Source organism: Macrosteles quadrilineatus, unplaced genomic scaffold, assembly GCF_028750875.1.
Source record: "Macrosteles quadrilineatus isolate MER2022 unplaced genomic scaffold, UCM_ALF_1.0 Scaffold_2__2_contigs__length_208266976, whole genome shotgun sequence".
Lineage (NCBI taxonomy): Eukaryota > Metazoa > Arthropoda > Insecta > Hemiptera > Cicadellidae > Macrosteles > Macrosteles quadrilineatus.
The window spans coordinates 156792665-156809198 of NW_026542595.1; the positions used below are offsets into that span (position 1 = coordinate 156792665).

General features: G+C 32.8%; 1 protein-coding gene across 2 annotated transcripts in view; it reads right to left on the reverse strand.

Annotated features, from left to right (window-relative positions):
• Positions 1-16534, reverse strand: part of LOC128986810 (fasciclin-2-like) — a 297561-nt gene that overhangs the window by 34931 nt on the left and 246096 nt on the right. For both annotated transcript variants that reach the window (XM_054407342.1, XM_054407343.1), the window contains exons 2-4: positions 13294-13456; positions 9849-10006; positions 7260-7531 (exon numbers count right to left, since the gene is read on the reverse strand). In XM_054407342.1, coding sequence (XP_054263317.1) covers positions 7260-7531; positions 9849-10006; positions 13294-13456 — 593 coding nt within the window. The remainder of the gene's footprint in view (positions 1-7259; positions 7532-9848; positions 10007-13293; positions 13457-16534) is intronic.

Here is a 16534-nt window from a genome sequence, read left to right on the forward strand (position 1 = left end):
TTAAATATTTTAACAAATAATGCAGATAGAGCTAAAATACTTGGTACAAAGTTACAGGGCATAAAACTCTATTTTAACACATATTCTGTGATCCAATAATTCTTCAGGGGGACGGCCCACAAGGAGTCGGAAGAAAATCTTAAATGGAAGCATAGGTCAATATGCACATCAAATTAAAGGTATATTTTAGTACAACACAATGCCGCAAACCGCACTTCAAAAGGTTCATCCTGCGCAAAATGGCAGATGTTCAAAGATTTCTTGAATCAGCCATTTTGAATCTTTGAACGACTGCCATTTTTTACTCAGGCATTCTTTTGAGCTTGAATTTACGGCATCGTAATCTAAAAGTGAAGACCTTTAATTTGATGTGCATATCGACCTATTCTTACGTTAACAATTTTCTTCCGATTCCTAGGGCTGTCCCCCTGAGGAGAAAGCATATAATACCATGTAAATTAAATGAATCTTTGAACAACTGTCATTTTGCGCAAGATCAACCTATGGAAGTGCGGTTTGCGGCATTGTATTCTACTAAAAAAGACCTTTAATTTGATGTGCATATTGACCTATGCTTCCATTTAAGATTTTCTCCTGACTCCTTGTGGGACGTCCCCCTGAGGAGTTGTTGAATCACTGATGTGTTAAAATAGAGTTTTATACCTTGTAACTTTTTACCAAGTATTTTAGCTCTATCTGCATTATTTTTTTAAATATTTAACCGTTCCGGGACTTTTCTACCACACTGTAGAAGGGGGTAATGTATAGCCTATGACTATGAATAAATGCTGAATCAGTATACTGTTATGCAACTTATAAATTTTAACAAAAAACCATAATGTTAAACACTTGAAGAGATGAAGGAAACATCCAAAAGTAGAGAGATTATAGTTAAAATAGGTATTGTGTCATCTGTATAAGCTTCATGGTAACAGATTAGGAACAACAGCTTAGGTAGCATTGTTGTATTGTTGGATCGCGCCACTATGCTTTGACCAACTATAATCATCACTAGGTGTCATGATATTGTAGTAGATTTCAATATAACTCCTTTGGTGTAATATTGCTTATCCGTTTATGGAGGGTTTAATTTATGACTACTCGTAAATGATTTTCATGTAACCCAAAAAATTATTTCATTTAATGACATTGTTAAATACAAATAATAAGGGTATCCATGTTATCCAATATAGGCTATTTATGATATATGAATAAGGCTTCTTTTTAATGCCAATTGTTTATTAGGTCTGTTATGACCTGAATGGAATACATGAAGGAAAACAAGGTTTCTGTGGTAGTGGTAGGATTGCCATTGAAACTTAAGTCTCACAACATTTTGTAATGTTTTTAGAGACCTTTTACTGTCACTATTAGTTTTATTACATCTTTTAAGAACTTAAATCACTTTTCTAACAAAACCAGTGTAGCATTATGATGATAGTTCACCACACTTAACTTTATTTTTAGTACACAAAGTAAACTAAACATGATTTGATGTTATAATGATTGCGGTTAATAAAATAGAAAAAAACCTCAGTGCAACTGTTGAGTCCATCTTCAGGGCTGGAATTAGCATCTGGGTTCCCCTAGGCCCAATATTTTGTCCGCCCCCCTAGTCTGGTTAAATTACTTCCTAAAAACCTATACTAAAATTTGTATCACACATCACTCCACAATGCAATTTTATCATTGCAAGTCTTAAAGCACTTTTAGAAATTTTATTTACTAAACAGTGAGCTCACATTCACATTTGTGAGGTGGATTGCAGTATTGTGTTTAACAATAAACATTGTCAAAATGTCCAAAAGATAATAGCAACAAAGCAATAGTTTTTGGCAAACCATAGCTTAGGCCTGAGTAGAGAACAACAGAACTAAAATGGTGTTGCGGAGTGTATTGAATTATCATTTTAAAGTGAAAAATCTGAGTCAAATATGTGAGTGAAAAAGTAATTATAAAGCGGACCTGATGGATTAATCTGATTGTTACATTTTGGACTAGCGCAATCATGTTGTCAATTACACCTGGGAAGTGATTAAGATTGACAAACGTTCGTGTCAGTCAGCTTTGATAAAACAATAAATCAGAACTGAGAGATTGGCCGCAGTTCCGCTTGCTTGGAATGATCAGTTGCTATTGAACATCAAAACTGACCATTAAGTGTTAGTACTATGTTAGAGCTGTCAAAAGTATACAAAGAAAAGTTAGCTTGGTCTATAAGAAATAAATTATTGATTAACATCGTACGTGTTATTAAATTAATTGTAAAAACAAAAAGATATACGTCTAATTCTCTAATAACATTTTACAAGTGTTATTAGATGTATATCTTTTTGTTTATTCAACTATAAAAAACTAAAACAATTTAAAAAGTAATTAGAATTAGATTTAAACTTTTGCGAAGGTAAATAACAAAATGTTTCATTCACTAGTACACATTTATAGTATGGATTTGGTAACTAAAATCAAATAAAACAATTCATGCTACAAATATTAGCAAATATTTTGAATAGAAACATTTAAAATTAATTTAGTATACAGTTTTTAGTTGAGGGAGTCCTCCTCAAAAAGACCTAACTTTTTTGTTTCCACAATAGATGGCCAAACCATCAGGTCATAGCATCATCGGTGATTACACAGCAAAGTGCAATTGACGATTGGTCGGATTTGAACTTGCGACTCAAAGGGCACAAGTCTTAGACCAGGTGTGTCTTCATCGACTATACTCAAATGTAGGTATAGTCGATGAAGAGGAAGAGGATGACACATAATTACATTACGTTTAATTTTAAAACAACCATATTATTTTTATACTACACTAAAAACGGTTTTTCTTTTTTATACATTTCTGACGTTTGCATAAATATTAATTAAACACTGACTGTATTTCAGTGTACATCATTTCTTACCAATTTTATTAATTCAATAATTGTAACTTTCATGGTAGCTTTTATTTTATTGCCTTAAAACTCTCTTGTAAGAAACCTAACACTAATAAAATATTCTAGTTTATTTGATTTATTATTGGGTTTAATTTAAATTGTATAACTAAATAGAGTATAAAGAGATTCCTATGTGGTTTTAAACTTTTACACTGTGAATACAAATTAAACCATGCATATTTGAACATGAACCTAGTAATAATGTCCAGAAACAAAAAGCTTAATATTATATAACTTTGTCAAATTTAAGCATCGAAGAATAATCAAAGAATCAAAGAGAAGAATCAAAGAATAAACATTCAATGCAACAAATACTCACTCAAATAATTTAGAAAATATATTGTACTTACACAATTAATCAAATCACTATAAACTGGAGCAGGTAACTGGAAGCCGCAAACTATTCGGTTTCTATGATTTGAGTAATGAAACATAGCCTGGAGGCAGGGTCAATGGAATGTGTGGCATTTAATACAAGTAACGTTATATCGCATACCGTACCTGGGCCGGCAGCGGTATCATACCACATACAGTGACAATCAGCAGCCGATACCGGATAGGAACATCAATCATAGTCAAACAATCGTATGTCCTACATAAAGCAATGTTTGTGTTAGGTATTGGATGTTGGGAAGGGCTAATGAGATAATTTAGTTGAAAAATAAGTAAAAAAATGTCTGAGAAGTTATAATTGTAGATTTGCGAGTTCAAACTATATTGTTGAGAACTTGTTGGTATTGAAATAGTTTGTCGTAATAAAATTTAAGGTTTTCAATAGAGTAGTAAATAATTTTTCACATTAAGGTTTTAGAAGATATTTATAGAAATTGTTTTAAAGCCTTAAATATTTTATCAAAGTAAAAAAAAAGTTGGCCAGTAATTTAATTTATTTTTATGTACCTACTTTTACTAAGGGTGGGTCAACTAAAAATTGCCATGGAAAATTAAATACAGACTAAGAATATCCCTAAGATACTGATACAGGTATAATAATGAGTAAGGTTTTTTTGCACTGCAGATTATTTAGTAGTCACACATGGATTAAAGTGTTAGGTGTTAAATTTGATAAGCTACAAAATATTTATTTCATTGTTAATTTCTTATAAATATTTGTAATCCATAAAATAGTTATTTGTGTAACTAGTGGTGAAAGTGGCACTTTGCTGCACACGAGAGCAATGTTTACGCACTCGCCTACGGCTCGTGCGGAATGATCTCGAGTGCAGCAAAGGCCTTTTTTCACTCGGGTTACACATTATATTTTTCCTACAGTCACTATAAAGCATATAAATAATTAGTCTTTCAAACACTATACAACACGTTTTTAGGTTCAGCTGGCAACACAAATGGTGCCATAGTGAAAGTAGTACTCGCGGTCCGTATCACTCCGCTATTTTTCCTCGGCAAGAAATGTGCTCCGCGTTTTGAGAATATAGTTCCGTATGTTTTTGTAATTTGAAGTGGTTTTCGCGCCTAACAAAAATGCTTTAAAGGTATTTTCTTGTTTATTAAGATGGTAGGAATGTTTTAAAACGTTTAAAAGAAAAGTCCAGAAAGTTCAGAAATACTGAAACTATAAACACGAAATGACAGGTTAAATCGTAGTTATAATCGTCAATCAGCTGCTCATAGTATTATTATCTTTAAGTGTTGCCAACCTATTTCCAAGCGTACACGGATTACGTGCATAATAGAACCACGCTGTTTTGTGTTGTTTCGTTGGAATCCTTAGGCCCCTATTACACGAGGTAGCCTGGCGACGTCGCCAGCGACCAAACTGGCTACTCAGCTTGTCATGGGGCATTGCTTCTTATGGATGTTATTACACGAGGGTAGCCAGTGACGCAGCCACACTTTGGCGACCGACTGGCTACCGAGCCCCGTCGCCACTGTGGTAGCCACTGGCTACCCATATTGGCGACGCTGCGTTGTAGCATATGGAGCTTATTACACTAGGTCGCCAGTATCACGTCGCCACTCGGTTAGTTCATATCACGGGGGTACTTGCACACTGTTGTGTTGCGTTCTGTTGTGTTGTGAGTGTGTGAATTGTTCACTTCAGTTGATAAAATGTCTATATCATCCTTTATGACTCGAAGAAACTGTATTGTGACATACGAAAATAATTGAAACATTTTTTATTGTCCGCACAGAGCTCATCAAAAAGGGTGTAATATAACCCTTTTGATTCTCTTGCACTTAGCATTGGATGAACGTACATTTTTCTCTTCCTTTGCCTCCTTTTCTTCAGAAGTAACAGAAGGAGAAGATACTTAAAATCACTCATTATTCACTGTAAACACCGCTCATAACAAGTGCAAGTGCAAGACAAGCACTCACAACAACGGCGCCACGGCGGTGAAAATTCTGGCTACTCAACTGGCTACTCAACTGGTTATAGGTTTGGTGGCCAGTGCGTCGCCAGCTACTGCCGCTGGCGACGTCGCCAGGCTACCTCGTGTAATAGGGGCCTTATGTGCGGCAAAGTATAAACAGTACGGCAAAGTATAAACCGTACGGCAAAGTATAAATATGCAGCAATTAGCAGCTTTCTGTACTATAAACAGTACAAGGAAGCCAACTTTGTCGGGTGACTGTAGGAAAAGTAAATTTTCTCTATAATAACTCGTCAGTAAACCAAAAAGTATCAAAAAATTAATTTTAATTTACATAATTAAAATATTATATTTTTTAAGTGGTTAAAGATCTATTGCCAATCAAAGTGGTAATTTCATAATTTTAAGTTTTAAACCTGATGTCGTAAAAAAAATTAATATTCACTTTTCTACACCAACTCCAAATTAAAATAAAATGCATTAAACGTAAATTATGAATACATATTTCTCCTATGAAAATCAATAATTAAGAATAACATAAAAATGGTATATTTAATCCAGCGGGGTTGTCAAACTGCTTAAATATGTTTGACTGAACACAATATGACACACATGTGTTACATGTTGTACCCTGTGGCGATATTGAATAGAACATTCACTATGTCTGATATGTCATCAAATGTCACTAATATTATGCAACAAATTTTATAAAGATTTTAAGTTAAAATAATTTACTGCAATATAAGTCAAACCTATTTTAGTAGTAAAACACACTTTAAATGAAAAGCTAACTAAAATATTTCTTTAGTAATTTTACTAAAGAACTAATAACATTTTAACATTATTATTGACTGTAGTAATATGTTCACTCCTACTAATGGAATAAAAACATTTTTAAGGAATAAATAGTGACAGACTTTATATCCAAAGTATTAAAAATAACTTCTACAGGACAACAATTTTAAATAAAAATGATTTTCTGAACACTCTCACATTGTCTCATTTGAAAGCAAGGACAGAAAGACTATTTGTTGCTGAAATAATGCTTACACAATGACATTAAACACAAAATCTGGTTAGCCTAAGTGTAAATGAAACCTCAGTCATCTGGGAAACGAGCCACTATGATCATTATAGGACACCCTTGCATTGCTAAATCCAATTAACTATTTCCATTAACATCCTTTTTAAACTCTGCTGGTTTTGTAAAACATTTGGTAGCGGTCTTTTAGAGCCATGACTGAAAGCCTTATTTGCTGTATGCTATGCAAAATAATAGATGAAATGTGAAAATTTTAAATGAGATGTAATGACTGACAATTTTAAGTTTTTTTTAATGCAAACTGATGTGTAAAAAACAGGCTAAGAAAATACCATCTTTTAAATGTGTCAAGAGAATAATACTTCTGTTTTACTACAACACTCAAGTGTATAAATGATAAGAAAATGACATTCATGAACCATTGGATCTTAAATGGTAAAATCTAACATTATTGTTTATGACAACTTAATACTATCATAACTATCATACTACTAACCTTAATCAGAGAATAGTTACTTTTAAATGATCAGATATTAGTTTAAATGTATGTATTATGTACTTTAGACAGGACATTTAGAGATTTTATGATTTTATTAATTTATATTGATTTTAGAACTATTACACACAAATAGAATAATCTTTTTAGGAATTATTACTTGTCCTCAGGTATCGATACCAAGAATAAAATAAAGTAAATATAGTCTAGGTTCATTTTACCCTTAAAAAAGAAGTCAACATTTAGTTCATATCAACACCCCTTTAAGTATTAACGAACATCAATGGTAAAATAGATTTCAGAATTTGCACTTGGAATCAATGTTTGGCTTGTGACTTACAAAATCATAACTTGATGCTGAAAGAAGAGAAATAAGATAAATTATCACTAGAACTAGAATAAGGAGGGGACTTTTCAAATTATATATTTTTTTAGGTACTCACCTCAACTTTGATGTTTCTCTCACTGAGTTCGCCAGTGTCCAGGACGATGGCTCGACAGATATATATTCCGTCATCGTCCTCCGTCACATTCTTGATGACCAGGCCGTCGTTGTCGATGACGTATCTGTCGTTGTTTGTAGACTGGATTTGCTGGCCGTTGCGCAGCCAATCAACAATCGGTGACGGATTTGCTTGAACTTTACACTTCACCTTGTACTTGCTGCCCATGATTGGATACTGTTCTTCCGGCGCATCAATCCATGTTATGGCATCTGCAAAATGTTATTCAATATTTAGAAAATTTGTTAAGTTTTTAGTGTTAAACTTCTAATAAATAAATCTACATATTTATTTAGCATAGACATGGTTAACGATCATAAATGGTCAATCGTAAAATAATGCAGGAATACATTCAGACAAAGCATGTTAACATTAACAATAAGAAGCCATTAAAAATAAAATCCTGGTTGTAATAATGAAATAATGAAATAATGACTTTATTCCCCAAATACAAGTTTTTTACATCACAAATAAAATTCACCTTGGAACTATGTTGTCACAGTCTCCAGTATTTGTGACAAAATAATAGGGTTTGCACCAGAACACTTCTTTTTATGAATATTATTATGTAGCAACACTCATAAACGCTGTTTATGCTAGTTTAAACTATTGCGGAATGTTCGCCTAATGTTTCACCAAATTTTTGACTCAAGTTGCAAAAACGAATGCTGCCAAGCAGGAACCACGAGTTCACCGAGTACACGCTCACCCATGTTCGCCGAACATGCTTGCTAGTGGTTACACATATTTTAACTTCCGTCACTCGCCTTTGCTCGTCTCGTTTGACTTGTTCCAAAAAAACTAAATGGAGCACGAAATCATGGTGAAGCGAACTATCCTGAGCATATACAAGCAGACCGGGTTATACTATCGTGCTCAGCTTCGCTCGCCTAAATTTGGAGATAGTGTACTGCTAGCATAAGTATTAGGCAGAAGAGTGGTTCAATTATTCCTAAGGGATTAAAATGAGAATAGATAACAACAGTAAAATAAAAATAAAACTTAATTTTATAGTAGGTGTAACAGGTTATTGTTCTTTTTGGGTTAATTTTTATCAGACTTGAATATCAAATAAAAAATTACAAATGTTGCATGGTTTTAGAATTGATTATTATTAAAAGTCATATAACTTGTGGTTAACTTGTATTATTTTACGTTTCTGTTTATACAAGATAATAGGCCTAGTGGAAATAACCAGTAGTAAGTTATTAATCAATACTAAGTTTGATTAATAGTTTACAGTTCCTTGCAAGATAAGATATTGTATCTGACAGATAATTCTTTGATACTACATCTAAGAGAATAATTCTATGATAGAATATCACTAAAGTTATTGTTTAATCTTACAGTATGTATGCAAGTTTTACAAGATTTTAACTTAAAAATACCCCTGCCGCAGCTAACCTGCAGACTTAGCGAATTTCCATTTGCCTGATTGGATTTACACTAAAATGTCTCCTTAACAATATCACATTTATTCCCTATTAAAATAGGATTAGTTTAACGATTACTTAGGTTTGCTGCAACAGGGAGGGTAAAAATGTGTTTTTTGTTGTAAAATGTTAATACATACTGTAGTTTAGTAAGAAATGAATGTATTTTCCAAATTTGATCACAATATGTTCATAAACAAGCAAACTACACCAGTTGACTTATTCTCCATAAGAATAACATGGGAATTTTAAATTTACAATTTTTTGGAATTTTATCCGTAACCATTAGGCGAATAATAACGCTTCAGTATACTAAATTATTTGTTTTTTTAAGCTCTACAAAATGGTTTGGAAAGAAATTGTGAAACTTTGTGTTTTTAGGGTCAAAAATGGGAAAAACCTATTTTTACCCCAAAACCTCCCATAAACCCCCGTTTCCATAGTCCGATCATGCTGGTTCGCGAACTCGTTCGAATAAATGTAGGTTTACAGGTTTCTACCAAATTTCATCAAAATCGGATCATTTTTGCTCGAGTTATCGTGCTAACGGACATATATATATATATATATATAAATATATACATAGGATGGTGTTTTTGGCCTCTAGGGACCTAAAAACGAAAAAGTAAATCGGTCCCGGGTCCAGGTCTTATCATGAGTACTACGGTAATAGCTTATTCCCTATATGGGAAATTCGCTAAAACCCACAGATATAATAGATATGATGTATAATACTGTACTCTAAAGGATCAAATTCAATAAAAATAAAAATATAATCACTCAAATAAAAATATAATTAAAGTAGTACTAGTTGTTGTGAGACATTAATTTGTAAACATTACTATATTTAGAAATTTTGATATTTTTCATATGTAGATTTTAAGAACGTTATAAAGAAGCAAACTGCGGACAATCAATTAAAAACTAACACATTAACTAACCCTGCAGTTGAATATCGCAGTTTTAGGAAAATGTCCCTACTAAAAAAACGAAGGCATCAGAAAAAATGTACAGCATTCACAATTTTGCTGCCAAATTAGTCAGCTAGGAAAACCCACCTTTACAAATAAGAATTCAAAGCATCAGAGATACTCACATATGGTGTCTATACGGACGGACTTGCTGATGGTTTTGCTTCCAGCGTAGACTGCAGTACAAGTGTAGACACCTGCCTCAGAGTCCTTAAGAGACGAGAATATCAGAGCTAGAGTGTCAGGAGTCATCTTCTCTACTGATAGTCGATCTCTGGTCAATCTGTACAAAGAGAGAACACTGTAAAGTCTGGGGCTACATTGGTGAGTCACTGAGTAAAGAATATAAGAGCTAGAGGGTCACGAGTCAGAGTCATCTTCTCTACTGATAGTCAATCTCTGTAGTGAGTGACTGAGTGGAATAGATTCATTATTATTTTAGGTCTAAAGGAGCTACAGCCTTTTTTATAAAATTATATAAGGATCAGGAAAGGGTCTTCAAGTCTTTTTGGTGGGATAGCAATGTTCCATAGAAAGCATTTTTAGTCCTGTCAGGAAATGTAAGCTTGTTTAAAGTATGGTCTTATGGTCTATCTGACTTAGAGGTTTGGGACTTGAAAGAAACGGATCATGGAAAGGACTATGAAGATCCCTGAGAAGTTTTAGGATAACAAGGTAAGTCCAGGCGAGTAATTAAGGAGTAAGGAGGGATATGGATCAAGCCAGATATAACAGATGTGTTGAAGAGATAGTTGATATGTTTTAAACAAATAAATTAATAAATTTGTAGAAATTTGGGTCTGCAAGATAAAAAAATCTGCAAAAAGTAAAGGTCAATTTTTTTCTAAGGTATTAAGTACCCTAACAATTTTGTGCCACAGAATACATAGTAATCCAGTGACAAACGAAATGTAGTTGAGCAAATTGTTTTTAGGAGTTACTTCTAGATTACAAAAGAAAAAATTACCTCCACTAAAACAAAGAGTGCAAAATAATTTCTAAACTACGTGAGTGGATTTTTGGTTGAATATTGGTGTTAACCACATAAAAGGGTGACATTAAAGTTAGAGTATCAGCGAGTGTGGCCCGCATGGGACCACATAACTGATGGACCACATAACCAGACATCAGATATGATCATTCCCAAGCAGCCCAAAAGTTAGAACTGATTAGTTCCCAGTATAGAACTGTTGGTTGATAGTAAAACCCGCTGCCGAAATTCAGGTTATGTAGTTGTAGAGTTAGAAACACATTTTGATATGAATACCAAGATTAATGAAATTATTATTTTTGGGGTAATTTATAGACTGTTTTTAACTTAAGTTGTGCACATATTGCACATACTCTTTAACTAAACAGTTACGAATGTATATTCAATGTGTAAATCAATATGGGGATTAATAATTATAGATTTTAGTAAGCTAGACATGAGTGTAAGATGAGAAATAGAAACAATTATTACAAGCTTTGGTTTTGATTACGTTGGTCTTTGGTAAAACATTTATTTAAATTGTTAACCTTTACTTGGGTTTCTTTTGTTAACAACATAGGAAAAAAAACCTCAGTGGATGGTAAAAAACCAGTTCATTTTTTGTATAACATTTAATTGAAGTTTGGACCAGTTTTGTTTAGTATATTTAGTAATATTTGTTTCTTTTTCACATATTACACTCATTTTCTCTCATTAATCTTATGTCTGACTTACTAGAAGAACTTCACACTAAAGATACCGATGGTACAAATAAAAATGAGTTATAAATGTAATAGTTGTGATAAAATTATTAGAAGAAAACACATTAAAACAATTTCAACAACTCAGAGACACATTTTTCATATTTAAATAATTTTATATCACACCTTGGTATAAAGAGATGAGAAAATACAAATTTAAAATTAAAAGAGTAAAATTTTGATCTCGAACAGGAAATTAGTTGGTTGGTTTACCTTGTTGAGCCAACGCGGCTGTTGCGTAAGAACCCAATTTCAAGTTATGCAAGTTGAGGGATCTGGGGTTCTTAAGTGGATGTGATAGACTCATGTGGTTTTACTCGCTAACTGCTTGGTAAGTCCACACATTTAATGTTAAGTAGGCAAGTCTCTTAGTGGTTGACTAAGCTTTGAACTTAGTTTTAAGTTGTAAAAGTGATAACAAATTTATAAACATAATCGTCAAATAATGTAGTCCAGATTAGAAACTAGTTTCTTCACATACTTTCACATTTCGTGTTTGGAAACACCATTAAACATTTTTTGATTGCACTGTATTCTTGTAGCTGTAAAGCCGCTATTTTAATTTACTTTGGTATTGAATTACAAATTTCATAAATTGGTATTTATAGAGGCACACAGTCTCTGACAGAAAAATGTAACAATATTAAGCAACTATCACAATATAAAAAATTTCTTTCAGTTGATTTAGTTACATAGAACCATACAACCACAATACAATCAATTTTTTTTAAAATAACATAGGATCTTGTAATTAAAACACTATTAACTTCAAAATCAAAATATTGATGACACCTAACGTTTTAAGATGATACAATAATTTTAATCTCAGATAATCTATGATTTGTGCTCATAACGGTTTCATCAATCACATGTAATGTTCAGGTAGAATTAACTAGTGTACAGCATTGCTAGGACACAAGCTAGTTAAGTGCTTGGACCTATGTGATGTGGTGAAACCATTACGGGTCACCACACTCTCAAGCCCCACAAGGGATCTTCTAAGGGACATCTCATGTAAGTCTACAAGACAGTCATTAATATAAACTCATCGTTAAGTGCCTCTAAGCATAAAAGTAAGAATGATGAATTGTACCTAAAGTATTGTAAGTTTTAGTTTAATTCATTCAATTTATGTAGTTTAACCTCGTTAATTTTACTAGATAGCTTTACTTCTTACTGAGTAACTTCATTTAAGGATGTAGAAAGCTCATTTAAGATTTGCCATTAAGTTTTTTTATTTAAATCAAAACTTTACTACCTCAAAAATCCTTCAAAACTATAAAAATACATTACTAGCTTTTCGTGAGACTAGACAATATCTGGGACAACGTAGTAACAATATTAAAGGAAGGAAATACATTATTATAACCAATTTTGTAGGTGATAGCTGAATGAATAAGATTGTACTGTATTCCTAAATCACGTAACTGGAAATAAACGTCGGTGCAAAAGAGGCTGTACACTGACAGGTTCAGCTGTAGCAGGGATGACAACATATTACACCAGTAGGTTGGCTACTGTTTGCAGGATCATGACGTGCTGCATGGTGCCTGCGCAAGGCCCTTGTCTACAGGGGCCACAGTACTTTTTCGAGAGGCTCTCTATCGGTGAGGAGATCTCTCAGCGCAGTGCCCGCCATGCACATCTCCCTTTTCACTTTTCAAGAAGAAGGCTTGCATTTGGAAGTAGAAGATTCGTTCTTCGGCTCAAAGCTATATAACAAAATCTCTGTGGCCTCAAAAAATATAATAAAAATAACGACAAAAATAACGATTATCGAAAGAGTACAATGAAAATGTTACAAAATCGGGTATTAATCGCCAGTGAGTGTTAACTTACATGTTGTCGTTTCTGATGGTGTTGTTCTGAGGGTCTAGCCAGCGTAGTTCTGTGATCAGATTCTTGTCGTCTGGAGCTCTACACGTCAATAACACCTTCTTGCCGATAGGTTTGGCCTGAACTGGCATCGCAGGCATGATCTGTAACTCCTGCGCCAGACATCCTGAAACAACACATATCAATCAATACTTATAGTTAAATTTCATAGCCCAGAACTGCATGATGACTAATACTGGCTAGTAAATACCTAGTGGAACAGTCATAGCTCGTAGTTAAGTAGCGTGTGGTTAACTTGCTACAGTACACAAGTTTCGAGGTATACTTAGAGCTCCACCCTCATTATAAAAGGAGAAATTGAAAGACTATCTTTCAACTTATTGCACGATTAGTGTAAAAGCCAAGTATTCCTCAGCCAATTTCCTCTCCTCTTAAAAATAAAAAAAGTCGATTACCGTGAGCTTAAAGAGTACAATAATTTTTACATCGTATAATTTCAATTTCAGCTAAATCGTTTTTTATGTATAAAATTAACACACACTACTGATCTAGAAAGGAATGTAATACAATAATACCGCAATAGTATAAAAATAGAGTGATTTTAACCAGAAACAAATCCTGACACTCGATCAATCTCTTTGATATGAGCTTGATGGATCTGTTTGAATATCATTGACTGAAGCACACTCAGTAATGCTGTGGAAATAGAGGCGTTAAAATAGATTAAAACTTTACACTACAATAACTTGATTGAAAACAAGAACAAGTTCATTTAATTATCACATTGACATAGATTATAATGTTCCACCTGTAATCAAATATTGTCCGCTTTCCTAGCTAAATATAGCACATAGCAATCTTTTTTCAGTCTCAGGCCCCCAAGTGGTTTTTGACCTCAAAAAAGTAGGAAAAGTAGGACTTTTTCAGCATAAAGTAGGACTTTTTACTGAAAAGTAGGACTTAATTTTACATACAAATCGAACTTTTTTGCTGATACAATATATATTAAAAACCAAATAATACTAGCATACACAATAGTTTATCAAATAGAATAGTGTATATAAATATACAGGGTGTTTCCAAATTGTCTGGACATATTTTGTGGACTTGTTTCTGGGGCTAAGACAAACATAAAATTCCATATAAGTATGCATGGGTCTAAAATGCCTAAATTTTTGTTGGTCGGTCTGTTTGTGACATTTAAAAATTATTTTATATCTTGGGCATTTTTCAAGATAGAACTTTTAAAATGGTTATAAATGTGTATTTTAGAAAGTGAAAAGAGCTTGCAAAGTTTTGATCCAATATCTCAAGCCGTTTCAATATGGCAGCCATTTAAAATCTTTAATGCCAAATTTCATGAAAACCGTAAATATTTAGAAAATGGTTTCCTGGATCAAAAAGATAGAGAATTCAAATCCAAATCAAATGAGACCTTGTTTGTAACATCGGATGACAAACAACCATAAATAAGTTTTTTTTCAACATTCGGTTACGCAATTTAATAGCACTACCATACTGTATTCTTATTTGTTATTTTTCAGAGCAGTATGGGTAATCCTATTAAATTGCGTAAACAAATTTAGAAAAAACTGATTTGGTTGTTTATCATCAAATTTGAAACCGTAAATATTTAGAATATAGTTTCCTGGATCAAAAAGATAGAGAATTCAAATACAAATCAAATGAGACCTTGTTTTACTTTCTCCCCCTATACCATAGTATATGGAGAAAGTATTGTTTTCGTCAAAATTTTCGAGTTTGAGTTTTGAGTGGATATATTCGTTTTGGGTCCCCCTGGACCCAAAAAAGTGGTTTTTGAAGTGATGTCTGTGTGTGTGTGTGTGTGTGTGTGTGTGTGCGTGTGTCTGTGTGTGTGTCTGTGTGTCTGGATGTGTACAGAGCTAGGGACTACACCTGTGGTCCGATTTCAATGAAATTTGGTATGTAGGTTCTAATCCGTGGTATCTCCAGGCGTTTTTTTCATTTTTTTTGAAATTTTGACTTTTTATGGGGATTTTCCAATAAAAACCCATAAAAAACTGGAAAAATCGGATTTTCTCAAAAATGGCCCAAACGATTTTGATAAAAATTTAGTATGTTGTAGCCCTTTAAATTTTGAACAAAATGGTACAAATCCCATTTCTGTAAAAATTACGGTTCAAAAGTTATGGTAAATTATGTTATTTTCCCATAAAACCCCCATAAAATAACAAAAAATAGGATTTTAGACAAAAATCCGGTTTTGGTTTAACAGAGTATGTTATGATCCTTACAATTTTGATAGTTTTTGTCATTTTTTAGAAAATTTTATTTTTAATGGGGATTTTTCCCATAAAACCCCATAAAAAACTGGAAAAATATGATTTTCTCAAAAATGGCCCGAACGATTTTGATAAAAATTTAGTATGTTATAGTCCTTTATATTCTAAACAAAATGATACAAATCCCATTTCTGTAAAAACTACGGTTCAAAAGTTATGGTAAATTATGTTATTTTCTCATAAAAATCCCCATAAAATAACGGAAAATCGGATTTTCCCAAAATTGGCTAGAACGATTTTGATAAAAATTTAGTATGTTATAGTCCTTTAAATTCTGAAGAAAATTGTACAAATCCCATTTCCGGTAATTTACTCTCACCGCTTACTCATGAGAAAGGTTGTTGACAATCTTATGGGAGAAAGTATGTGTCAGAATGCTGATACCGTTTATTTTAAAATCTGATGACAAACAACCAAATCAGTTTTTTCTAAATTTGTTTACGCAATTTAATAGGATTACCCATACTGCTCTGAAAAATAACAAATAAGAATACAGTATGGTAGTGCTATTAAATTGCGTAACCGAATGTTGAAAAAAAACTTATTTATGGTTGTTTGTCATCCGATTTTACAAACAAGGTCTCATTTGATTTGTATTTGAATTCTCTATCTTTTTGATCCAGGAAACTATATTCTAAATATTTACGGTTTCAAATTAAATTTGGCATTAAATATTTTAAATGGCTGCCATATTGAAACGGCTTGAGATATTGGATCGAAACTTTGCAAGCTCTTATCACCTTCTAAAATACACATTTATATCCATTTTAAAAGTTCTATCTTGAAAAATGCCCAAGATATAAAATAATTCTTAAAAATCACAAACAGACCGACAAATTAAAATCTAGGCATTTTAGACCCATACTTATATGGCATTTTATGTTTGTCTTAAGCTGGATTTTCCTAGGCGCGGAAGCGGA